The 25,452-nt window shown below is 42.7% G+C and overlaps 1 protein-coding gene across 2 annotated transcripts in view; it reads right to left on the bottom strand.

The window, feature by feature from the left end:
* Window positions 1-934: 934 nt before the first annotated feature.
* SNTB1 (syntrophin beta 1) overlaps window positions 935-25,452 on the bottom strand; it is a 234,551-nt gene continuing 210,033 nt past the window's right edge. For both annotated transcript variants that reach the window (XM_019459936.2, XM_019459937.2), the window contains exons 6-8: window positions 12,237-12,433; window positions 6,412-6,602; window positions 935-2,786 (exon numbers count right to left, since the gene is read on the bottom strand). In XM_019459936.2, the coding sequence (XP_019315481.2) occupies window positions 2,694-2,786; window positions 6,412-6,602; window positions 12,237-12,433 (481 nt within the window). In that variant the 3' untranslated portion in view covers window positions 935-2,693. The remainder of the gene's footprint in view (window positions 2,787-6,411; window positions 6,603-12,236; window positions 12,434-25,452) is intronic.

A 25,452-nucleotide genomic window follows, 5' to 3' on the forward strand; every position in this document is an offset into this window, starting at 1 on the left:
CTACCAGCAAAATGGGTAGCTTCCCAGTAAGTACAGTTAAAACATTTGTATTGATTTACCCTTAAAGGGACAAATGTGAATTTAATAATTCATTGATTCAAATAAGAAACGGATTGAGCACAAAGCAGATTGGACAAAAACAAATTCAGTGATTGTATCCAGACATAGGACTTTGTGTCTTTCACAACATCCATAACACACATCAAGACAAGATTAAAATCTACACTATAAAATCATTGTAATTTGCTGAATTCAGAACGAGGAAAAATGAGTACTTGAAATTGATTCATCATAGCCACTCAGATATGATACACTTTAACTGTGAAGGAAAAAAAAAAAATGATTCGTATACACAATTCTCTTAGTAAAATTGTCTATTTCTTGCTAATAACACATTTTTATTCAGAAAATGCATAAATTTATTCAAATGTATATTTTCTAAAATATAAATATTTAACTTAAGTTTTTGTAAATGCAGAGAATGTAGTTTGTTGACCCCCACCCAGATATTAATCAGTCTAAAACTTAATGTGATGAAGAAATATTTGTAATTATCATTTTAATTTGTCTATAAATATATAATAGGATCTTTGCAATTTAATTATGAGCAATTAACTCATACTTCATGTAGTAATGAGCACCTTAGATTACATTGTTGAACTATTGGCATTAATGTATGTATTTCAATGTTATTTACAATGCATAAGTATAATTCTCTTGTATAACAACATTCCAGTGACTTCGAAAATATGTCATGAAAGAGTTCGGTATAATTTACAAATGCATCAAAGCTTTCCTGTAGTATTCAGGGTGGGATTTCACTCCTCAGCATTTTAAAATAAGAAACCAAAAAGAAAGAAAAGAAAAGAAGAGAAGAAAGAAAAAAGAAAAATCGGTGTCCTAAAGCTGTTTCCAAAGTGTTTTTTGTTTTCTGTTTTGTTTTGTTTTATTTTGTTTTTTTAAACACCGGTTTCAACAAGATGCCCTGACAGAAAGGAGTTCTAGAAATGTTTGAATAGTACACGGGTCCCCCCTTGAAGAATCTCAGTGTATACGTTAAAGCCCTTGAGGGGGCCCACAATCATGAAATCTGTTTAACATTTCTTACCTTGGTGTTTAACACACTTGAACACACAAACCTCTTATTCTCCCCCAACAAAACACGTCTGTCGATGCCCTTTGGAACTAGTGTTACATGACAGACACTTTGGGAAACACAAATCTAAAACCAGCTTTGTAACTCAATAAACATCTGGTGGGCAAAATTACATTCCTTTAAGACAGTTTCACTTTTAAAAGCTCTTTGCATAGGTATTTGCTAAAAGTTCTGCAAAAACACATAGGTCCAATCCAGAACATTTCTTTATGTACATTACAGGGGGAAGAAGGGTTACAAATGCTTACGGAACCTCTAGAGCTAATTTTTAAGGTCTGAGGAAAGGGACTCCAAAATCAAATGATACTGGTGTCTTTCTACTGAATTTGTGTTGAAAGGTAAAAATAAAGGCATTAAATCAGAAATATGCTCTATGTTGTCTGAAAATATTCTTGTAGAAAAATATCAGGTCATTATATTATTTCCCTGGAATTCCTAAGAGCTGCGGATGCTGTCAACAGATTTGATTACCACTCTGGGTGTATGCGTAAAGCCCATCATCGTCCAGAATTATATGCGCTGCTCTATGATTGGTTCGAAAATGCATGCATACGAGCACAGGCAGGCACAAGGGTCAATAAATTGCTCAGTATTTCCACTGAAAACCACGAAATGGGGATAATTAGTTAATCTCATGTGAGCTGTTTTATATATATGTATGTAATATATATAGGAGATATACGTATGTTTATATATATCTCAAATGACAATCTTTTAAAAAAATATCCATAATTTGCTTTCTATAAGTAAAGCTATCCGTCTTGGCTCTAAGATAACACACCTTGGTGTGAGTGCAGTCTCCAGATTAATCATCTTTCAAGCACACGACTCTTCTGCAAAGCTCTGCACTATAAACAGTCTACTTTGGCTCAGATTCCACCAGCTCAGAGCTCAGATCAGTATCTGACGCTTTATCTAATTCCTGCTCGGCATATGCTAATGAGAATACTTCAGACTCATTGTACATCACTGAAAGATAATTCATTAAGAAAAAAATTACAGCTGCTTCATACTTAAGTAAAAGGTGGGTTTCCAATTTGAAGCACTTCTCTTTCCTTACCAGCAAAAGTCAACTCAATTAGAAGTAGGCAATCAATCACACTAAAACAAGGGATCGTTGTTATCGGGGGTGGGGGAGGTCAATGTGTCCATTTCTCATCTGGTCAGCCCTTGCTTACCTGGGTGAACCAGTTGCCTAGACACTGGTATGATTAAGATCTGCACACGCTGTTCTAATGTTCATGTACTTGATTGTCGTGATTTCAAAGCTATGCTTATGTATTCCCATTCGTCCTCACCTCTTTACCCTTCTACCGTCCTAAAAAGCCATTTTTCTCCTGATATTCCTTGCGGTATTTTCTTGGGGCGCCCCCTTGTAGTTGGTGAAGCTGATGGAGAAGTCTGGGGCAGCTGAGGACTCGGGGATCTAAAGCTGACCGCGGCAGACCTGCTATGCTACCTCTCCCTGCTCGCCGAGCAGCCCATCTGACGTCCCACAGCAGCCCTCCTTCTGTCCAAGGCAAGCCATCCCCCCTGCTCAGGCCACCAAGCCCAGTCTTGTGATCTTCGCTGACAGGAAGGAGTGAATGATGAACACGATCGGCTTGGGGCAGGAGTGAAGGTCCAGTTGCTGAAATTTAAAAAGAAGGGAGCGTGAGAGATTTTCAATCAATGCTTGATACAGAATAGCGATTTGCACATCAAATGGATCTGAGCACTTCCTGCTTTTAAATGGGAACTGAATCGATTATGGCTGTAAATCCTTGCCCCCCCCCCCACCCCCTCAGTGAGATTTAAAAGCTAACTCTTTGAACTTATTCTTTACATCTATCTTTTTTTTTCCGAAATAGGTTCTGTGAAATTTATATATACCAGTAGCATCCATAGTGATGTTGCCTTTCTTGACTGTCTAAACCATTTATTTTTGGTATCACAATAGTGATATTATTTATGTTGGATTAGGTCCAGCTTGGAGGAGCACTAAATTTCACATCTGAAGATTAAATTTGAGTCCTGGTTTTAACACTTTTTTTTTTTCCTTTTAATACTTTCTAGATATATAATCTGGGACAAGTCACTTGAAATTTTTCTTAGTCTTACCTAATTTACAGAGTAAATAGAGTATTAAATGAGATACTGTATGTGAAATCCAGAATACAGGGGCACCTGGGTGGCTCACTTGGTTAAACATCTGTCTGACTCTTAGTTTCGGCTCAAGTCGTGATCTCACGGTTTATGGGTTCGAGCCCCACATGAGGCTCTGCGCTGACAGTGTGGAGCCTGCTTGGGATTCTCTCTCTCTCCCTCTCTCTCTGCCTTTCCCCTGCACTCTCTCTCTGTCTCTCTCTCAAAATAAATAACAGAAAAAGAGAATTCGGAATGCAGAAGCCCTAGGGCTAAGCAGCTGTGTCCCCAGGGTCCTGTGCTCTTGAATTGTAAGCATGTGGGTCACATGTCTGTTAAGTCCCCTGCTCCGTGTGTGCCTACATGTGTCTCCACCCATGACCAGAGCATAAGAGTCAGGTTGAATTTTTATCACTGGACCTAATTCAGGAAAACTGGAGGTGTTTCCAATTCTGTTCTGATGATGACACTACTGGGGGATCAACAACCGGAATGTATAACAGTATCTAGCGAAGTTAGGATTGTATTTATCACGAACCAGGCGCCGTGCTAAACATAAACTAGGCACTGTGCTAAATATTAGCTCTACACCGTCTTACGTAATTCCTACAAAATCCCATGAGGTAGTTATTGCTATTATCTCCATGTTTTATATGGGAAACTAAGACTTAAAGAAGTTCTAAAACTTTCTGAGCTCACGGATCTTACAGGGAAGGGTACATACGGACTCAGATGCAGGCTTCTCTGATGCCAGAGTCGGGGGTTAACCACAGGATTCTGTTTTCACTAAGGAAGAATGCAACTTTTGGAAGTAATCGTAAAGATTACCCACTTTAGTCACTGTATTTTATGGACAGAGAGACTCAGATCCAAAGAAATACAAGGACTTGCCCAACACAACTGGTGAGTTAGTTACAGACTCAGAACACGGGTGTCTTGACCCTCAACTCCATCTCAACAGCACATCTCTGCTCCCTTCCCTGGAAAAGGAGAGGAAAGCCTGGGTGGTGCCTGCCTCCTGGGGTTGCTGACTTGACCTGGGGGAGCTATGTGTGAACTTGCACTCACCAGCTGAATGGACTGGCAGCAAAAACTCAGTCCTTCCTAAATCTCCCGAGTCAGGTTATAATTACAGGCTTCAGGAAGGCTGAAATTTAGACCTAAGTGATTTTCCTCATGGGCAAAAATAGCCTTGATTTTTCAAGCCAAGGATAGCAAGAGACTTTTTTTTTTTTTTTTTTTTTGCTAGGGAGCAGTCCCCTTTAAGAAAAAGCACGCAGTTGAGTGATTGATAAGAGCAGCAACTGAACTACAAGTATTCTTAGCGAAAGGGACTTTCTAGTCACTTATTTCCAAACTGGTGCTTCAGACTGAACCTACTGACTGAAACACACAAATCCTATAAAATCCTGTGGATCCATTTTATTTTTTTTTTATTTTTATTTTTTTAATTTTTTTTTTTTCAACGTTTTTTATTTTATTTTTTGGGACAGAGAGAGACAGAGCATGAACGGGGGAGGGGCAGAGAGAGAGGGAGACACAGAATCGGAAACAGGCTCCAGGCTCCGAGCCATCAGCCCAGAGCCCGACGCGGGGCTCAAACTCACGGACCGCGAGATCGTGACCTGGCCGAAGTCGGACGCTTAACCGACTGCGCCACCCAGGCGCCCCCTGTGGATCCATTTTAAAGGTTAAGGAAATGACTGGCTGGAAACTGTTCTCAGAAAGTGAGTTCAGATGAGCAGCCAGGCGTAGGGTGTTGGATTCCTCACGGCCACAGGTGATACCCACAGTGAGAAGTGCTGGTTATGTGGGGCCGGTGGTGTCTCGGGACCCAGAACAGCAGTGCTCGTGACTTTGAAATGAAGGCCTTATGCTAACAGCTTAAACGAGGTCCTATGTCTTCCGGAGAATGTCAAGAACTATACCTGCTTTCTAGAAAGAACGTGCAAATTCCCACCCTTTCATAGAACTGAAGAAGTACACTGTTATTGTTGTAACAGGCAGTAATGATCACAGCAAATTGTGAATTTCAATACACTGGCTGTTTGCATTGATCTAAGTCTAAAAGTTACTCTGACAAATCTGCTAATTTTGTTAGACGTTATTTGCCATTAGCCCGAAACTTCTGGGCTCTTGTCTGGCTCTCTCTCCATGCAGGTATTGACCACAGTTCTTTGTTCCCCACCATCCCTTCTACTCTGCCCCTCGTCCAGACCCTCTGCCTCTGTGCTCTCCATGTGCTGTGCTCCTTGCAGACCTCCCCGATGGCGGGCATTGCGCATGTCACGCCCCCGCACCCCCCACACCAGCAGGGATGCCCAGGTTAGATTAGACGCTTGAGACTTTTTAAGAATGAATGGTGCATTTTGAAGCTGGTGGGACCCCATTTAATGAGAATTTAATGCTGACTTTGTAAAAGATTCTTTGATTCAAATATTGATTTGCTAGTGGAAAATGAGACAAAAGTTAGGAACTTTGAGATGCTTGGATCTAATCATAGTTTTTCTAGGATCAAACAAGACATGAGTCTGCAGGTACTTTTTTTTTTTATTTTTTTAAAAAAATTTTTTTTTTTTTCAACGTTTTTTATTTATTTTTGGGACAGAGAGAGACAGAGCATGAACGGGGGAGGGGCAGAGAGAGAGAGGGAGACACAGAATCGGAAACAGGCTCCAGGCTCCGAGCCATCAGCCCAGAGCCTGACGCGGGGCTCGAACTCACGGACCGCGAGATCGTGACCTGGCTGAAGTCGGACGCTTAACCGACTGCGCCACCCAGGCGCCCCAAAAAAATTTTTTTTTTAACGTTTATTTATTTTTGAGACAGAGAGCATGAATGGGGGGGGGGAGGGCAGAGAGAGAGGGAGACACAGAATGGGAAGCAGGCTCCAGGCTCTGAGCCATCAGCCCAGAGCCTGACGCGGGGCTCGAACTCATGAACCACGAGATCGTGACCTGAGCCGAAGTCAGATGCTCAACCGACTGAGCCACCCAGGCGCCCCAAGCCTGCAGGTACTTTGCAAATAGTCAATTGGTAAATAAACATAAGGCAGCGTTACGTTTGCAAGCCATCACAGATGTGCCGCCCAGCAAAACATGAAATCGCACTGTCTACAGAAATACACTTACGATCTCTCCATCTTTGCCTCCAAAATCCAAATACAGCATCCTGATTCCATCATCTGAAGACATTTTCAGCTTCTCATAGGGAGACTGTAAGATGGTCTTGGGAAAGGCACCCTCCTGTGGTTCCGTGGTAATAGAAAATCCATTCTCGTAATGTATGGTCAGGCAGCACGCCTGGTTTTTGTAGGTGCAGGCTGAGGGGGAGACAGGAGACACAGCGGTGTGAGTAGCAAGGTCGGTCCATTTTTCCAGGCACTTAACTTACAAGTCTCCTCAATCCCAGGGTCAGCCACACATTTCTCAAGTTGAAAAATCAATCACTGCTCATGAAAATCTTCTCCTTGGATGGATTTTGATAATGTATCTTAACTTGCCCCATGAACCCAAGGGAAAGAAGCTGAAAGAATTCCTTTTGCTGGGATTTACTTTTATCTGGGCTCTCGCCCTTCTCTGACCCTCTGATAGCACACACGTGGACAGGTATACTTGCCTGCCACTGGCCTTGTCCAAAGCCGGAAAAAAACTGACATTTGATGTAGGGTAAGCTACCTCTGATTGGCCATCATCAACATCACCACACACACACACACACACATACACACACACGCGGCCCAATGCCATGTGTCTACCGGCTGGTGAAAGAAACAAGCTTTCCTCCGTGACATTACCAAAGTTAGCACACCTAAGCGGTCAAGAGCAAGTAGCCTAAAACCACCTCATTTTTAATTTTTAAAAAGTCCAACAAAGCTCATTTTTTAAACAGAAATGAGGGTTTTAAATGTTTTCTCTGATGATCTTGGGTCCTAGAAAAGCTGTGCAGTAGGATAGACACCAGATGTGGCATCTTCCGTGGTGAATGCTGTTTCCTCTCTGCCCAGTGTGGCATTCAGGAGCCCCAGGGAGTATTCACAAGGTGCTGTGTGATCCAAAGGAACAAAATTAAAATCTCTTGATGACAACAGGTGCCAGCTTTTGTGCGTGGTCCTCACTGTGTTTAGGAAAAGTGACCAGCACTCTAAGCTTGTGAGCGGGATGCAGCCTTGCCCCAGAATCCTACTTCCTATTTAGGAAGACTTGTGAATGTTTACACCCCTGATCAAAGAGTTCTGAAAAAGGTTATTAAGTATCAGATTGGATTTTTTTTTTTTTTTTGCCTCACAGAACACCACAATTAACAGACCCTGGCAAGTAAATTGGCTCAGCCCTTCATACACATCTGAAAGCTCTTTAGGGAAACCAGGATATTTTCTTTGCTGGAGATGGGGATTGGGAAGAGGAAGAGGATGGGCATTATGATTGCTCTATATCAACATTAGCTCAGCTTGGCTTTATAAACCAAACTGAATTTCACCTTACCACAAACTTCTGAAGCAGGACCTTAGCTTAATATTATAGGTGAAAAAAAGTGACGCTCAGACAGGTGAAATGTGTCCCAACTTAGGTGGTTTAGAATTCAAAATTCAAGTTCTTTCCACTCCATGCCATGTCTCTTTCTCCTTCTCTGGAAGTCAGGATATAGAGGGATGTGGAGAGGGACCTTGGCAAAGAGGCAGAGTAATGACTGTATGGTCAGGGGGCCTTTAGAGTTTGGGGGAAGACACAGGGGACTCACAGAATGAGGCGGCTTTTAATTGAAGCTCTGCTTAAAACCCATACCCCTCCTTCTGACTTCCCACAGGCATCTTTCAATTTGTAACTAAGAGCTGATATTTCCCAAAGGTGTACTACAGTCTCTAATAGATTTCTGAGTCCTGGGCAGAGCCCCTCAGTAAATCTCATACTCTCAGAAGGTCCGTAGGCCTCTAGCACCCCCACAGTCCTAGGATAACCAAAGACAGTGGCATGGGTGTAGTTATGGCTTCCCATCTTGAATCCTTGTTTTTGACACTCTTTACTTCTATTACCTGCAAAATAGGTGGGCAAATGAGCTTTAAACATGCTTTTCTTCTTCCTTCCTCTATATTTGAACTTTAAAGCTATGCCATCAGATATTCCGAATTAACTGATTGTGGTTACTTTCAATTCTAGTTGACCTCAAATGGTATCCGTGGCCTTCATATAATGGAATTGGTTACCTCAAGATGTTCTCAATCCACACAGGGTAAACCGAACGCATTATCAAGTTAATTGAAGCTCTGATTAAAACATAAGCCCCGTTCCCCTACTCCCTGCAGGCATCTTTCAATTTGTAACTGGGTTGCACCTTTGATCATTTCCGTAATTTCTCCTCTCCCACCACCCGGCTAGCTCCATCCACACAATTCATTGTTTATTTCCTTTGGCTGGTCTACCACCAGCCTCATTATTTTCCTGTCCAAGTAGAGGTCAACTTACTGAGAGAGAAAGATCTTACAAAATCTGTGGAATGCAAACTAAACCAAATCCCTTCGGCCATCTCCAGTCTTTCCTAGAACACTCCTCAATTTATTGCAAGGAGCATGGATCTTTCCGGTATTTACACATATAACTTAAGTTTAGTTTTCAGGTTTTCCAAATCTCAGCTCCAAAACTCTAGTTTTTCTTGCCATACAGATTCAGCATTAAAAAAAAAGTTTCAGCGACGCTCCAGAAAGGTTTCCAACAATGATGGAAAATAGTCGGGGCACCAGTTTCAGGGTAACTGCTGAAAGACACGGATTTTGTTGGTGTTGCTGCAGTGGAAATTCTACAAAACATCTGTTTGTTCACGTTTGCATGAGTAGAGGAAATGTGGAGAAACCGTACTACACATCTGAAAGATGTGTGTCCCACCTTTCAGAATATTCCTGAGTCCCGGGGGAAGCTGCTGCCTAGCGCGGCAGTGCTCCCTAAGGGGTCCAGGGCCCGGCAGCATCAGCACCACCTGCTATTTATTAGGTGCAGATTCTCAGGCCCCATCCCCAAGCTGCTGAATCTGAATCTCTGGGGGTAGAGGTCAGCAATCAGGCTTCTGAGAATAAAACAACAACAAAAACTTTCATTCCTGTTGGTTTTAGTGTGGCTAAAGTTTGGAAATGCTGTACCTAGGATGTCTTGTGGGCAATCCTGTTCCCCTAGAGCAAAGCTGTACAGTAGGACTTTTAGCCATGATGGAAAGGTTCTAGATCTGCACTGTCCAACGTGGTAGCCATTAGGCACATGTAGTGACTGAGCCCTGGAAATGTGGCTGGTGTGACTGAGGGAGTAATTTAATTTTAATTCAATAATATTTAAATAGCCACATATGACCAGAAGCCAGCATACGGGACCGCACAGGTCTGGAGAAGTCATTACAAGAGTAATGACTAATAACAACTCTGAGTGAGCACTTACTATGTGTCAAGCACTGTTCTAGGCGCTTTACGTGGATTATTTCTCATAATTCTCGACAACAATCCTATGAGGTAGGTACCGTTATTTTCTTCTTTTTACGGATAATGGAAACAAGCGAGGCAAGTAAGAGTAAGAGATTAGGAAAGAAACGGGACTGGAATTTGAATCCAGGCCTTTCTGACTTAAATCCCACACTGTGGCTACCACCTTATACTGGATGCTCAGAGACACAGAGAAATGAAGGAACAGGCAGGAAAACATGATAGAAAGGGGCGAACAGAGAAGCAGCCTTATGGGACTCAATAAGTCCTCAATAAGTTGGATTTCCTGGGAGACTGTTGTTGAGGATACTAGCCACTCTGTCACACATGCCCTCTTTGTGAGTGACCGCAGGACACCTGGAAGAGAGGTTGGTCCTAGATCTCAGAGCTAGAAACAGTCTGCCTTACATCTCAGAATCAGGAACAACAGCATTATGGACACCGTCAACTGTACATTGTGCTGGCTGCTGAAAATCACTGGGCTGGTATGGAATCCACCTTAGCAAATGTACAAGATTTTACAGCACGTACTTTGTTCCTTCATGTGACTTTAGATTCCTATTACTTCCTAGTCTCTAATTTTATCTTTGCCCAGTAAAAAATGAGATTATCTAGATCTGTATATTTATATGTGCATGCATTTCTATCTATCATCTAGCTATCTGTCAATCGTCTATCGGTCACCTATCTATCCATCTGATTTGGAGAGTGGCATGAAAATTATTGATCACAGCAGCCTGTTTTCGGACCAGTGGTATACCAGTGAGATCTATGTCCTTGTAGACAATAGTCAATGAGAAAGAGTCTTTAGAATGGCACAACCTAGTGTTACAGTTTTGTCATTTATGAGTTGTGTGATCTTGGATAAGTTACTTAACCTTTCTTTTTTTTTAATTATTTTATTTTATTTTATTTATTTATTTATTTTATATATATATATATTTTTAACATTTATTTATTTTTGAGACAGCATGAACGGGGGAGGGGCAGAGAGAGAGGGAGACACAGAATCGGAAGCAGGCTCCAGGCTCTGGGCCATCAGCCCAGAGCCTGACGCGGGGCTCGAACTCACGGACTGCAAGATCATGACCTGAGCTGAAGTCGGATGCTCAACCGACTGAGCCACCCAGGCGCCCCTTTAATTTTTTTATTTTAACGTTTCTTTATTTTTGAGACAGAGAGAGACAGAACATGAATAGGGGAGGGTCAGAGAGAGAGGGAGACACAGAATCTGAAACAGGCTCCAGGCTCTGAACTGTCAGCACAGAGCCCGACGCGGGTCTCGAAATCACGGACCGCGAGATCATGACCTGAGCTGGAGTCGGACGCTTAACCGACTGAGCCACCCAGGCGCCCCGATTACTTAACCTTTCTTAAGGATTTGCTTCCAGATTTGTAAAATCAGGTTGGCAAGGGAATTGTGTGCATTAGACGAGATGAGGCAACGTATTATGACCCTAGTCATACACACACCCCGGAATCAAAAGTTCTACAAACCTAAACAATATTTACACTGATTTTCCTATTCCATTTAATTTTTTAAATGTTGGTCTGGCCTCAATTCATTGATTTCTGGACCCCTAGTAGGGTTGTTTCTCATAGTATGAAAAACACTGAGGGGTGCCTGGGTAGCTCAGTTGGTTAAGCATCCGACTCTTGAGTTTCAGCTCAGATCATGATTTCGCGGTTTGTGAGTTCAAGCCCTGCATCAGACTCTGAGCTGACAGCGAGGAACCTGCTTGGGATGCGCTCTCTCCTCTCTCCCTGCCCCTCCCCCATGCTCACACGCTCTCTTTCTCGCTCTCTCAAAATAAATAAACTTAAAAAAAGAAAAAGAAAAACACTGAGAGGCAGTAGATGAAATGCCTGGCACGTTGTGAGCACTCAATAAATAGTACAGTATAGAAGGTTCTTCCTTCTTTATACAAATCCCAGTTTCCCCACTAACCGGCCCTGTCGTAGAGCTCTGCAGGAACATGGCTGCACTCACTGTGTGTTCCTTCCATCCAGCCTCGGCTTCTCCATCCATACCAGGGGCAGGGTCACTGGTGGTTTCCCCTTTGCTGTTTCACCCCAGCTAGACACGTCTGTTTCCCGCTCTTTTTCACCAACTGGTTCCCCAGTTTTGTAAACAACTCTGTGAGCTACCAACACTAATGTGCAAGAATTGTATTCTGTGATAAGCTACTCAGAGTCAGTCTCTGTTGTTTATAACAAGAATCCTACTAGTTTGGGCCTCCAAAGTACATGCCTCCAGGAAGCCACCCAGGGTTACACAGGTAGGAAAATGACATCTGACTCTCCAAGTTACCAACTTTTCTTGAATGAAGGAGGAGAAAGGCTTGCTTTTCAGTAGGGCATACAGTGCCTTAATTTGGAAGAATTTAAGCTTACTTCTGGAATTCTCCACAGCCAAAAAGGCCAATAGTGGAAACTACTTTGAGGCCAGGGCAGAGGAGAGGGCGTGCCGGTCCTGTGTCAGCCAGCAGTGCTCACCTGTGGTGACCTCGGTGACGAGTTCCGCCGAGTTGTGACATCCCTGTACGATGCTCCGCGTCCAATGGGAGAGGTCCCTGCTGGTCTCGGCCCTGAAGACATGTGTCTCGATCCCCTGCCTGGTGCCCGTTCGCGTAGCAAAGGACAGATCCACGCCAGCCTGGGGCGATCCTTTGCCCGGACCTGAATGGACCAGCCTGTCGAGAAAGAGAGACAAATCTCCATCAAACTGTAAACCACTGTGTTCACCTGACTTGTCATCTGATCAAAGCTTCCACATGGGTGATTTGCTCTCGTTTTTCTGACCTAGGACCAAAGGGTCCGGCTTAACCCCAGTGTCCCCCGTGGTTTTCTGCCTTCCGCTCTGCCAGTCCCTCTCCAGGGCTACGGTGAGATTTAGAAAGTGCCCGGGAAGCCGCATCCGGCTGAATGTGCAGAGGAGTTGAATCGCATGCCTTTAACTCCCACGAGACAAGTTCCACGATACCCACTGGGCCAAAAAGAGAATTGGGAAAGTGAGAGCGAGAACAACTTAAATAGTGTGTATAGTCCTCCCCATTCCATTCCTGGGCATGAGTATGTCCCGGTGTGAGCACGACACTGTGTCCTGGCTTAGCCTCCGTCCCCCTGCATGTCTTGTAGTTTGGCTCATCTGGGTGTACCGAATGCGTTTTTTGAGCACACAGCCTCCAAACACAAGCAAACCACCACGGGACTCCACTGAAGAAGCAGCAGTGGTAACACCTAGGAATAACTGGCGATGCTGGGCTTCCTGGGAAATGGAAAGAACGGCACTTACTGGAAGATTTAAGGGATTTCCAAGAGTGCTTTTTGCCACAGTTTGCACACTGACTTTAAAGCGCACGCTTTAAAGCATAAAATGTGACTCCCATCGTAAATATTTTCTGAAAGGCCAGACGGAAACCGTGAGGAATCACAGTCTCTGAGCCCTACCCCCTGAGCAGGCACTGGCTCCTCCTTTTCACGCCTCCCCTTTAAACCCCTGGATCTCTCCTGCTCCTCGATGTCTGATATCTCAACCTTCTTTGGGAAGAGACACCCGTATCAATCATTTGCAGGATAGCACGAGTATAATTTAGTAAATGTGACTTCTCCCCAGGATATTTGCATTTTCAGTCTTATCTTTTGGTACAGAAAGAAACACTACCATTTGCCAGAGAAATTCCAGGTGTCTATTCACTCAGTGGACGGGAGATGGGAGACTGACTTTTTTAGGCAAGGGGCTTGTTACCCCTAGATTAAAATTGCACAAAGAAATCCAAAAGCTCATCTCCTCTTGTAAGCTTAGATATTGCAGAGCAAAATTACCGGTGAAATCAAACACAGTACCCTGTTGGATTTCTAGCAACAAGCTTCTTGTAGAACTCTGAAAAGCTTTCTTTTACTCACAAAGCTGGAATTGGTGGCGGGGGTGGTTTGCAACGCCGCCTGGAAGAAAAAGGTTTGTTGACAAGCTTTTTGATCGTAAAATTCTTTGAAGATAGAGAAGATTCCAAGAGATTATGAAGGCTGGCAAGAACGTGGAGGAAAGGGACCCCCTGCGCACTGTTGGTGGGAATGCAAATTGGTGCAGCCACCATGGAAAATAGTATGGAGGTTCCGCAAAAAAACTGAAATTAGAGCTACCATAAGATCCAGCAATTCAATTCTGGGAATATGTCCGAAGGAAGCGCACTCAGTATCTCAGAGAGGTATCTGCAACCCCAAGTTTGTTACAGCATATTCACAATAGTTAAGATATAAAAACAACCTAAATGTCCATCGATGGATAAATGGATTTTAAAAATGTGGTATACACACACACACACAGACACACACACACACAGACACACACACACACAGACACACACACACAATGGAATATTACTCAGCCTTAAGAAAGAAGGAAACCCTGCCATTTGCAAGAGCATGGGTGAATATGGAGGGCACTATGGCTAAGTAAAATAAGCCAGGCAGAAAAAGACAAATACTGGGTGGTATCATTCATATGTGGAATCTGAAAAAAAGTCAAACTCATAGAAACAGAGTAGAATGATGGTTGCCAGGGCTACAAGGTGGGAGAAACAGGGAGATGTTGGTCAAAGGGTACAAACTTTTAGTCATAAGATGAATGACCCCTGAGGATCTAATGTACACCATGATCACTATACTTAATAATACTGTATTGTATACTTGAAATTTACTAAGAGAATAGACCTTAGGCTATCCCCTCCATACACACACCAAAGTAACTATATTGAGGATATAGATGTATTAATTAACTTGATTGTGGTAATCATCTCACCATATATACATTGTGCACATTAGGCTTTATTTGTCAATTATACCTTAATAGAAAGTAATAATAAAAGAGAAGTTCCATGAATCTCATTGAGAGAAGAATCTGGGACAGTGTGAAGGGAACTGTCTGTTGACATGGGTTTCAAAATCTTGGTGAGGCTAAAGAAAAAAGAAAGCATTTCTCAAAAGCCTAACATGGGTTATAAAGGGATTGAGAGCCAGGTAAAAATTCATTAAGATAAGGTACAAATATGGATTTTTGAATTTATTCCATCCTATTTTTAAAAAATGTATTCTTTTGTTCAAAAGTCAAACTGTCAGGGTGCCTGGGTGGCTCAGTTGGTTAAGCGTCTGATTCCTGGTTTTGGCTCAGATCATGATCTCACGGTTGTGAGAGTACTTAAGATTCTCACACCCTTCTCCCTCTGCCACTCTCCTGTTCTTGCACATGCCTGTGCACACATGCTTGTGTGCACATGCACACACACACTTTCTCTTTCTCTTCAAAAGAATAAGTAAGATAAACATTAAAAAAATGTCAAACTAAAAAAAAAGAAAGGTACTTATAAAAAACAAGGATTTATATTGTTTTCTTAGTTGCGTAAATATGTTTTTTATACTTGATGGTGTTTAAGTTTTAGTTACTTGAGGAAATACATCTAGCTTTTCCTTTTTAAAACTCTTAAAAATCTGTATATGTTGGGGGCATCTGGCTGGCTCAGCCAGATCTTAGATCCTGAGTTCGAGCCCTACATGGTATGTAGAGATTCCTTAAATAAATAAAACTTAAAAAAAAATCGGCATTTTTTTTACAGCTGGCCAGCTGCACTGCAAACTGAAGAGAGATAACAAGGTTTGGGGGGCATAAAAGCCTTCATGAGACCCCTATTCTGCCATGTGTTAAATGTTCTAGGAATCCCTACTTCATAAGGTAGTGTTTTAAAGATCAACTGAAATAATCTGTGAAATCCATAAAATAATAATATTCTAATCTGTCCACATCTAGCACAGACCCAGCATACGGTTTGTACTCAGTATTATTTCCATACCCTTATCCCATCCCTTAGTGCCCCTACCCTCATTTCCCTTATTTTAATATAAGCAAGATGAATTTTTCTTTTAGTAGGCTCCACGCTCAATGTGGGACTTGAACTCACAACCTTGAGAGATCAAGAGTCACACGGTCTACCAACTGAGCCAGCCAGGCACCTCTCGGTTTCCTTATTTTAAAAATACAACTCCTGCCTCCCATGCTTGGGATTCTTTATAATAAAGTACAAAAAAAAAAAAAAAAGCACTTAATTCAGTATTCAGTGATCATCAGAAGCATTCAGTAAACGTTAGTTCCCTTACGCCTTCCCTAGCCGGACATGTTCTCATTTGTTATACCCTAAATTGTCCACTGAGGGGGCATCAGCGCTGTCACAATCAGGGCCAGTGCAAATGTAACACTGAGGCACAAGTGAAGGGAGAAGAAGATGTACCACCCTCACGGAGAATGTCACTTTTTTATGAATTTCCTACCAATATTAATTTTTCTCCAGAGAGACTATAAAATCGGAGCCAATAATAACTGGAAATTTAATTTGTTGGAAAATTTGCACTTGGTAGGTCTGGGTATAGGGAATGAAATTACTAACTGACTCTAACAAGGTATGAGAAAGGCCTGTATCTAGCGGACCAACACTATGCACAGGGCGTCCTTGATGGGGAAACCCAGTGAGTTAAGAGGGAGCACCACTTCTAAATTTGTTATCCGTCTCCTCGCCAAATTTCATTCACTGAAAAGAAAAGGGAAGAGAAGAAATTGATTTTTCCACTGATCAAGTGTGAACTATCTAATATCTATATTAAAGAATAAGTTGATTTGCTATCTGAAAAATAGCAGACATGCTGAATAATGTATTCTTTTGAGTACATCACTATTGGTTAATGAAATGTGCCAAGCTGTAGGTAAACAATCAGATAAAGCAAATTTCTTTTCCGCTACCTCATGTGCATACTGGTAACAAAAACATCTTCCAGATTAAAAACAAGTGAATTGGGGCGCGTGGGTGGCTCAGTCGGTTGAACATCCGACTTCGGCTCAGGTCATGATCTCGCAGTTCCTGAGTTTGAACCCCGTGTCGGGTTCTGGACTGACAGTTCAGAGCCTGGAGCCTGCTTCAGATTCTGTGTCCCCCTCTCTCTCTGCCCCACCCCTGCTTGTGCTCTGTCTCTCTCTGTCTTTCAAAAATGAATAAACATAAAAAAAATTTTTAAATCAAGTGAACTACATCCCAGTATCCACACGATGCATATAGGTACATGTACTCCTCTGCGTAGAGTATTACACAGACCTTGAAAGTTATTTTATAAACACGGATGGCAAATATGGGGAAACGTGTATGTATCTACCAAAAGTCTCTAGATACACAATTCAACCATGTAAGAGAAAAACCTGGAAACAAATCCATTAAAATGCTGAGTCATTTTATGGGTGATTTCATTTCTTCTTACGGTATTTTTTTTTTATCTTGAAATCTCCACTTAGCAACAGATACTATACAATTTAAAGATTCACTTTAGAAGGCTATGAGGCTGGAATGAAGTCAGATCTTTCACTTTAATTTTTAGGACCAGAGCTTGTATTCCACTGAAAAATACATGCATTCTGACTCAGAGCGACAAACATGCTTTGTTTTTTGTTTGTATAACATTAGTGTCAATTCAGTGTTGGAACAGCGGATGAGCTCCTCTCTGTGGCCCTTCATGTCCATATGTCTAGGTTATTCTAAACTGTCCATGCCTCGCTCTTCAGACTTAACACCGGCCATGGAAGAGCCTTTCTCAACATGGAGTTAACTGAGCCGCGTGGGATGGAACCTACACCTGTGGCCTCATTAATCCCTTACACAAACCAACTGGCCTCCGGCAAATGAGACAGGAGAGACCCTGAGACCTGCCAGTTGAAGTTACAGAATCTTTTTTGATTCACGGTGCTCCAAGGGGCCTTAGAGGAGCTTCCTGCTCTGTTCAGGTCTCTTCTCTACTTCCAAATGACCACCAAAAAAGTCACGAAGTTCATTCATTCAATCAATCAATCAAGATTTCGCCATTCGCCAACTGATACATCCTACAAACATTTATGGAATACTTCCCTGTTACGGACTGAACTGTGTCCCCCTAAAATTCCTATGTTGAAGCCCTTGCCCATATGACTGTATTTGGAAATACAGACTATATAAGGTTAAGTAAGGGCATAAGTGTGGGCCCTTAACCAATAGGATGCTGCCCTTACAGGAAAAGAGATGCCAGAGATCTCCCTCCCTACACACACACACACACACACACACACACACACACACACACAAAGAGCAAGGACCAAGTGTGGACAGAGCAAGAAGGCAGCTGTCTATAAGCCAGGAAGAAAACCCTCACCAGAAACCAACCCTGATGGCACGTGGATCTTGGACTTTTATCCTTCAAAACTATGAGAAAATAAATTTCTGTTGCTTATGTCACCTGCTTTGTAGTATTTTGTTATGGCAGCCATAGCCAACTCATAAATGCACCTACTCTATGCAGACCCAAGGCTAGGCATGGTGTGAGTACAACAGATGTGGCCCAAGGTTGGAGGAGATGAAGTTCACTTCAGGTTCTGCCCCAGTTCTTAGAGGCTCACTCCTCGAATATAAAAGAAAGTCAGAACCAGCCTCTGGCAGATCACAAGTGGAAGAGATGAGCCAGAGTCAAGTGGACAGATGGAGAATTATTCCTCTTCATTGGGGCAATCTGATTATTAAGAAGATCTTCCTTCAGAGGGTGAACTGGAACCTCAAGAGAAAGCTGTTCCGTCATAGGAAAGGCAACAGTGGATTCTGGCACAAGAACAAAGAGACCCTACATTTATCAACATAATTGTCATTTCATCCCTACCAAGATATCGGAAATAATAGATTTCCTTGTTCTTAATATCATCCCCAACGAATTGCTTTTTGTGGCCAACAGTAATGAGTGGATGACAACATGTAGAGATGTGGACATGCGCCACTATGCCATCTTGAGAAGTCCGAACAGAGTTGGTTGGTTTACAAATCATGGCATTGCAAAAATGAGACAAGGCCACTGGACAGGGTAGGACCAAGATCCTTTCTCTTACCTCTTTTTTATTATGTGGGCTGCCACAGTGATAGGAGTGGCAGCTACAAGGAAGAGATAGAGAAAAATAGTGCAACGATTACATTTATAAATGTTCTGTGAAATCATTCTCTGCAGGTGAACTTGTATATTTCCAGCTCCAACCAATAAAATAATATTGGATATACACTACTGGATAATGCACTGTCTGATTGTTCACTGAGCATCTCAGAGGGCTCACAAGTACCTCAGATCAGCAGAAGTTAAAGCAATATTGTATAAGGTCCTTAAGATCTTAGGAATCCAATACTTGGGTTCTTTTTTTTTTAAGTTTATTTATTTACTTTGAGGGGGTCAGAGAGAATCCCAAGCAGGCTCTGTGCTGTCAGCATGGAGTCCGACGTGGGGCTCGATCCTATGAACAATGAGACCATGACCTGAGCTGAGATTAAGAGTCAGATGCTTAACCGACTAAGCCACCCAGGTGCCCCCCTTATACCTAGGCTCTAAATTAAGTAACACCAGGACCCACAAGGGCCATGTCCACTGCAAAGGACAGGATGTTTTCACTGGGAGTCAAACCACTATTCAAAAGAAACCTTTAGATGGGCAATCGAGGGTCCATATGAAGGAAGGTTTCCTAACAATGGCAAATACAACACGAGGGGCTATTTTTAGATGTCTATGGTATACAAAGACAAGGACTAGGCAGCTCTGTATCTCCAGGCAAACAGTGTTATTGATGAGTGGCTGAAAGAAAATATAACTTATGAATTCTTTCTTTGCTGCTTTATGAAAATAACGTTTTTGAGATGTGAGCCTAAGTAAGGGGCAGTGGAAGCCAAGAAGGGAGTGGCATTTGGAAGACAGCACCCTGATGCTTCAAATGAACTCAAGTCCTTCCTGGGAAGATTACACACCAACGTACCGGAAGGGCTTAGATGCTTCATAATTGAAACTCTGCAGGGACCTTTGGGAAATCAGGGAGAACAAGTCAGACTGTTCTAAAAAAGTGAACTGGAAAAGTGAAAATTATATCTTGGTTTTCAAAACATGGAATAAAATAGATTCTTTGGCCCTGTTCCCAGGCAAAATTCAGTAATGGATTTTTTAAAAAATGTTTCTTTATTTTGAGAGAGAGAGAATTAGAGCGAGTGAATGGGGGAGGGGAAGAGAGAGGGGCAGAGAGAGAATCCCAAGCAGACTCTGTGCTCTCAGCACACAGTCTGATGCGGGGCTCGATCTCACAATCCATGAGATCAAGAGTCAGACATTCAGCTGACAAAGCCACCCAGGCACCCCAGTAATGGATTTTTAAAAAGCAATCTTTCTTTCTTTCTTTCTTTCCTTCTTTTTTTGACTTTGGAAAATAGGAAATAGGAGTCCATGAGGGCCTACATGGCTTCCTTACACCAACTGTTTTATGCAGAAACCAGATTAGTAGAAAAGTAATAGATGAAGTAAGTATTCAGAAAAAAAAATGTACTGACAGTTTCCTTTAATATTCATTTGGACTTAAAAGGAATAAGTTTTGGGTACAAAGCTTATCAGCTGGAAGAGTACTTTGTTAAGGGGTCATAGACATCACGAGTCAATTTAATTAGGAATGGAGGCAGAGCTATGGCCTTAGTCCTGTCCTGTTAAACATTGTTATCAGTGACTTGTATGAAGAGGGCATGCACCTCAAGTCAGCAGATGACCCAAAATTGGTAAGAAGACGAAATATAGAATCAAGACGGAAGACTGCTAAGCACTGTAGTTTGAGCCCAAAACAAACAACGACAACGACAAAATTAGAATGGGAGAGACTTGATGTAGAAGCACCACTGGAAATTAGTTGACTCAGAGCTACCAACAGCACTAACGTGAATTTAAACTCAATTAACAGAATGAGAGCAGGTGCTGGCCCTGTGTGGGCCCATGCTGGTCAGACCATGCCTAAAACGCAGCATTTGGGCCTAGGCACCAAGCCCTGTGGACCGTTATTCTGAACAACGTGTATAAATCATAAAGTAAACAGAATTACAAAGGAAAGCAGTGATACCGAAATACAGTTCCACGCAAGACTCCTAATGCTGAAGACAATGATCAAAACGGCAGAGTACCCAAAACTGCTTCAGAAAGAACATCGTTTGGATATAGCCTGTCTGGCAAAGAGAAGACATTGTGTGAGGAATGGAGGGAGGGAGGGGCAGGCATAAGTGTCCACGATGTCTGTGGAAGTGCCCAAGCATAGGCTGGACAGGGACTTCCTGAGGACAGTACAGACACTTCTCCCCTTGAGAGTCTATAGTCGGATCAAAGCCATCCCTGAACCTTGGCCCATCCAGGAAGAGCCACATTTGGAGCAGACGATTTGCTTCCGGGGATGCAGGGTGAGGTAGGAGGTCTTCCAGGAAGACTGAGACAGCCTCCATGGCAGCCAGCAGGGGTCCTTGGACACCACTCTGTGGGGTTTGTTGCTCATGTGTTGAAGTTGACAGGTCCAGGGTAAAAATATGTGGGAGGAAACAAACTTGCTGTGGACAGCACAGCAATCTTCTGGAGCTCCAGGCCAAACGCGGTATGGTCTCCTTACTGTAGGTGCCCCTCTTCCGGGTCCCTACACAGCATTTACGATTACCATCTCCTCTCCCTTGCTAGATTCAGAGGCTCTTCAGGGTACGAGCATCTCTCCTTGATTCTGTGGTGCCTGGCATTCTACCTGACACGTGGGATTCACTACCTGTTGGCTGAACAACTGCATGAATACAAGTTTTCCAAATGTTTAAAAAATGTGAGTTCAATTTTGCAAAGGAAAGCACACACACACACACACACACACACACACACACACACACGCCTGACCTATTCTGAAATGCTATGAAACGTGCGGCAGTGAAAAGGCCCCCTAATGGGCTCTTCACTTGCAGACCACGCTTAGGAACACATTACCATAGCCAGATTCTGGACACTAAGTAGCAAGTAAATGTCAGCTGGACATTAAGATTTTTAAAAGTCATCACGTGCACATTTAGAAAGGTAGGGCTTAAGGAATAGAATGTGTCTGCTAGAGTTTGTCCTATTCTATTTTTTTTTTTTAAGTTTTTAAATTTATTTTTGAGAGACAGAGCACAAGTGGGGAAGCGGGACAGAGAGAGAAGGAGACCCAGAATCCAAAGCAGGCTCCAGGCTCTGAGCTGTCAGCACAGAGCTTGACGCGGGGCTCAAACCTATTAACCATGAGATCACAACTTGAGCTGAAGTTGGACACTTAACCGACTGAGCCACCCAGGCGCCCCAGAGTTTGTCCTATTCTTGCAGAACAGCCTCTTTACATGCCTCCCAAGATTCTTCCCAAGGATATTTTCTGATCTGCAGTCTCAAGGGGGACTCTGAAATAGCTATTATTTATATTTCAATTATTTTACATTTTAAGCTATTTGTGTATCCTCAAAAATATGACCATCTGTCTCTTATCTGTGGCAGGGACTAAACTATAGCAACCAAGGAAATGCTGTCTCTCAAGAGAAGATAACTCTCTTACCCAGTCAGGGAAAAATACCGGCACCCTGGGACAGGCTTTCAAGCTGTAATTCACACCCAATTTCTAAGTTTTATCTGAAACTGTGTGAGAAACCCAAGGACATGCTTTGTTCTCTGGTTACGGAAGTCAAATACACATGCCCATGGTTGGAAGCAAACTCCACCAACTCCAGCAAGATGTGACATTTCCTATTATCTGGAAGTATGAATAAGGGAACAAATGAAAGGCCCACATAAACCGAGTGGGCCCGGAGAGTGAAGCCACAGAGATGAGGCGACAGAGGAGAGAGTCAGATAGCCCAAATGGGCTATTTGCCAACCGTGCGACCTCAGCAAGTCTCAAACACTCTCCATGCCTCAGATGCCTCAAATGCAAACTGGGGGTAGCAATATGCCTACCTCATTGTATTGTTGCTAAGGATGAAATGAGTTCTATGAATGCTGTGTGGAACAGCGCCTGGAACAGAATATATAGGAATAGCCGCTATTCTCATTAGGTCAATCAGGGAGGGACTTTTTATCTGATTGTTCCCAACTGTATGTGTACAACCTAAAACAATTCCAGGCACGTGGCAAACACTCAGCAAATATTTGTTGAATGAATAGCTAGAATACAAGGAGGATTATTTTCTAAGAAGTTTGTGATTAATGACTGTTATGAGACACTGTGATTTCTCTCCCACCCTCAGTCTCCCATCATGAAACCATAGCTCATGCTAGATCCAAAGAACTTGGGTTTACATCTGCTAAATGCTCATTTCCAGATTAACTCGATCCTGGCAAAAAGTGATCTTGAAAGGTAACTGGGATGAGATACTCTATGGGATTAGCCTAACATCCATCTCCTGTTTCTTCCTTCAAATCCATCTCTAGCAACTGGTGTTTTTAGCAGTGACTTGTTTAGGGAGTCAGAGTTAACCTTTTCTGGTCTGAGAGTGGAAGGTACCATTTTATCAACGAAGTAAGTCAGTTAAGATTTCACATTCATGGCTAGCATGGATCCAGTGTACATAAATTTAAAGATTTATATATAAATGGGTCCCTAACCCAGAAAAAGAAAGGGTGAAATGTTTTTATTTTTATAATGTCTACTTGTTTTTGAAAGAGAGAGAGAATGAGCAGGGAAGGGGCAGAGAGAGAGCGGGACAGAGGATCCAAAGCAGGCGCTGAGCTGACAGCATACGAGCCCGATGCGGGGCTCAAACCCACAACCCACAAACCGTGAGATCATGAGCTGAGCTGAAGTTGGACACTCAACTGACTGAGACACCCAGGCGCCCTAAGGGTGAAATGTTTTTAAATGAGTTCACTGCCCAAAGTGGCTCACAAGGTGGACCCCACAAGGCTCCATGTGGCTGTGGGATAAGCCCACTTGCAGGTCAAATTCTTTGTTCAATATTTGGGGGAACCTGGTGGTAGAAATTCCTTCATGTCCAAAGAAGGCCAAGCAAAAGGTGTCTCTACTGAGGTACTAGGCTGCACACAGTTTCTGGATCCTCACATCCCTTTGCATGCCTGGTTTTGAGAAAAACAAAAACAAAAAAACCTGTCTCACAAAGGATGCTTATGCACTAATTTAATTCCGGATATAGGTGTTAGAAAATGCTGCATAAAATGTCCCACACAAAAACATTATTATTAATATCCTTAATTAAAACAAAAACAGTTACAGCACACAGATTCAGCCAAATTAGTAAAATTACATATTAGGTAACTGGGTTGCTAAGCAATATTACATTCTTGCTTAATTGCTGTAATTAGCATCTCCCAGCATATGTCACAATGCAAGCCAAAAAAAAAAAAAAAAAAGAAAGAAAGAAAGAAAGAAAAGGAAAAACAACTGTTCAGATCCCTTAAATGGTTCTGGTGCACTTGATTACTTCCATCCACTAGTCACCGGAGCCCAGCAGCCAACGGGCTGACTAGGAAAGAAGTGAGGGGAAAAGTCACTAGTAAGCTCCGGACTGTCAGGGCGGAAGGGCTGCTCAGAAACCAGCATGCTGCCCCTCAGCCAAGAAGAGCTCACAACTGCCTCCTTTCTACCTCCTAAACTTTCATCTGAACACGGTGCTGAAAGGTTAGGCAAAGGGGTGCCTGGGTGGCTCAGTCGGTTAAGTGTCCGACTTCATCTCAGGTCATGATCTCACGGTCCATGAGTTCGAGCCCCGTGTCGGAGCCTGCTTCGGATTCTGTGTCTCCCTCTCTCTCTGCCCCTCCCCCATTCATGCTCTGTCTCAAAAGTAAATAAACATTAAAAAAAATTTTTTTTGAAAGGTTAGGCAAGGTCCCATCTCTCCAAAAGATACTACTGAGGGATACTGACTGTAAGCAAAGACCAAGGTGATATAGGAGAATGAGCAGCAAAAGAGCCAATTTTTGACTTTTAGTGAATCCAGCTGGATTTCCAGAGACCCGGACACATGTTCTCCCTGGTCTCATGACCTCCCACAGCCAGCTGCTAGCAGTAATGTGGAGGGAGGAAAACCGATGCCTGTTCTGTGACCCGTTGCACTGACACACTATCTCCCTGGGTCTCCACGATGCCCCGGAAAGCGTATCACAAGCTCCACTTTACCAACAAGGAATCCATGGTTCTGTGTGCTAAAGTGGTAGCTGGCCAGGTGAGTGTCCAGAATATGAACCCACATGATTATAAAGTCTATAAGCTTTCCACTATACCACGAAAAGGGGCCAAACTCCAGTGTGTCAACTGTAGATAGAAAGGAAATTAAAGAGAGGGAGGCCAACCATAAGAGACTTTTAAATACAAAGAACAAACTGAGGGTTGATGGGGAGGCACGTAGGGGAGAGGAGAAAATGGGTGATGGGCATTGAGAAGGGCACTTATTGGGATGAGCACTGGGTGTCGTATACAAGTGATGACTCACGGGAATACACCCCCAAAACCAAGAGCATACTGTATACACTGTATGTTAGACAAATTGACAATAAATTATATTTAAAAGAGAGAGAGAGAGAGAATAATGAACTCTTCAGGTCACCCACAGATTTAATTCACCCCCACGCACTTGCCATCTCCAGAGATGAACAAGGCTTACAGTCTGATGAATATTCTCACATATGATAGCCTAATGTCTTGGAAAATCTTCCTTTCAAGTTCATAGTCTTTCTTTTTTTTAACGCTTAGCAATCTTAGAACTTTAATTTTGAAATATATTCTTTGAGTTTTCTGGTTATCTCTTCCACATTCCCTTATCCCATCTGTGTTTTAATTAGTTCAACATACATCACAATATGTATACAATAGGTA

This window comes from Panthera pardus, unplaced genomic scaffold (assembly GCF_024362965.1).
Source record: "Panthera pardus isolate Hobbes unplaced genomic scaffold, ASM2436296v1 HiC_scaffold_7, whole genome shotgun sequence".
NCBI classification, from domain to species: Eukaryota; Metazoa; Chordata; class Mammalia; order Carnivora; family Felidae; genus Panthera; species Panthera pardus.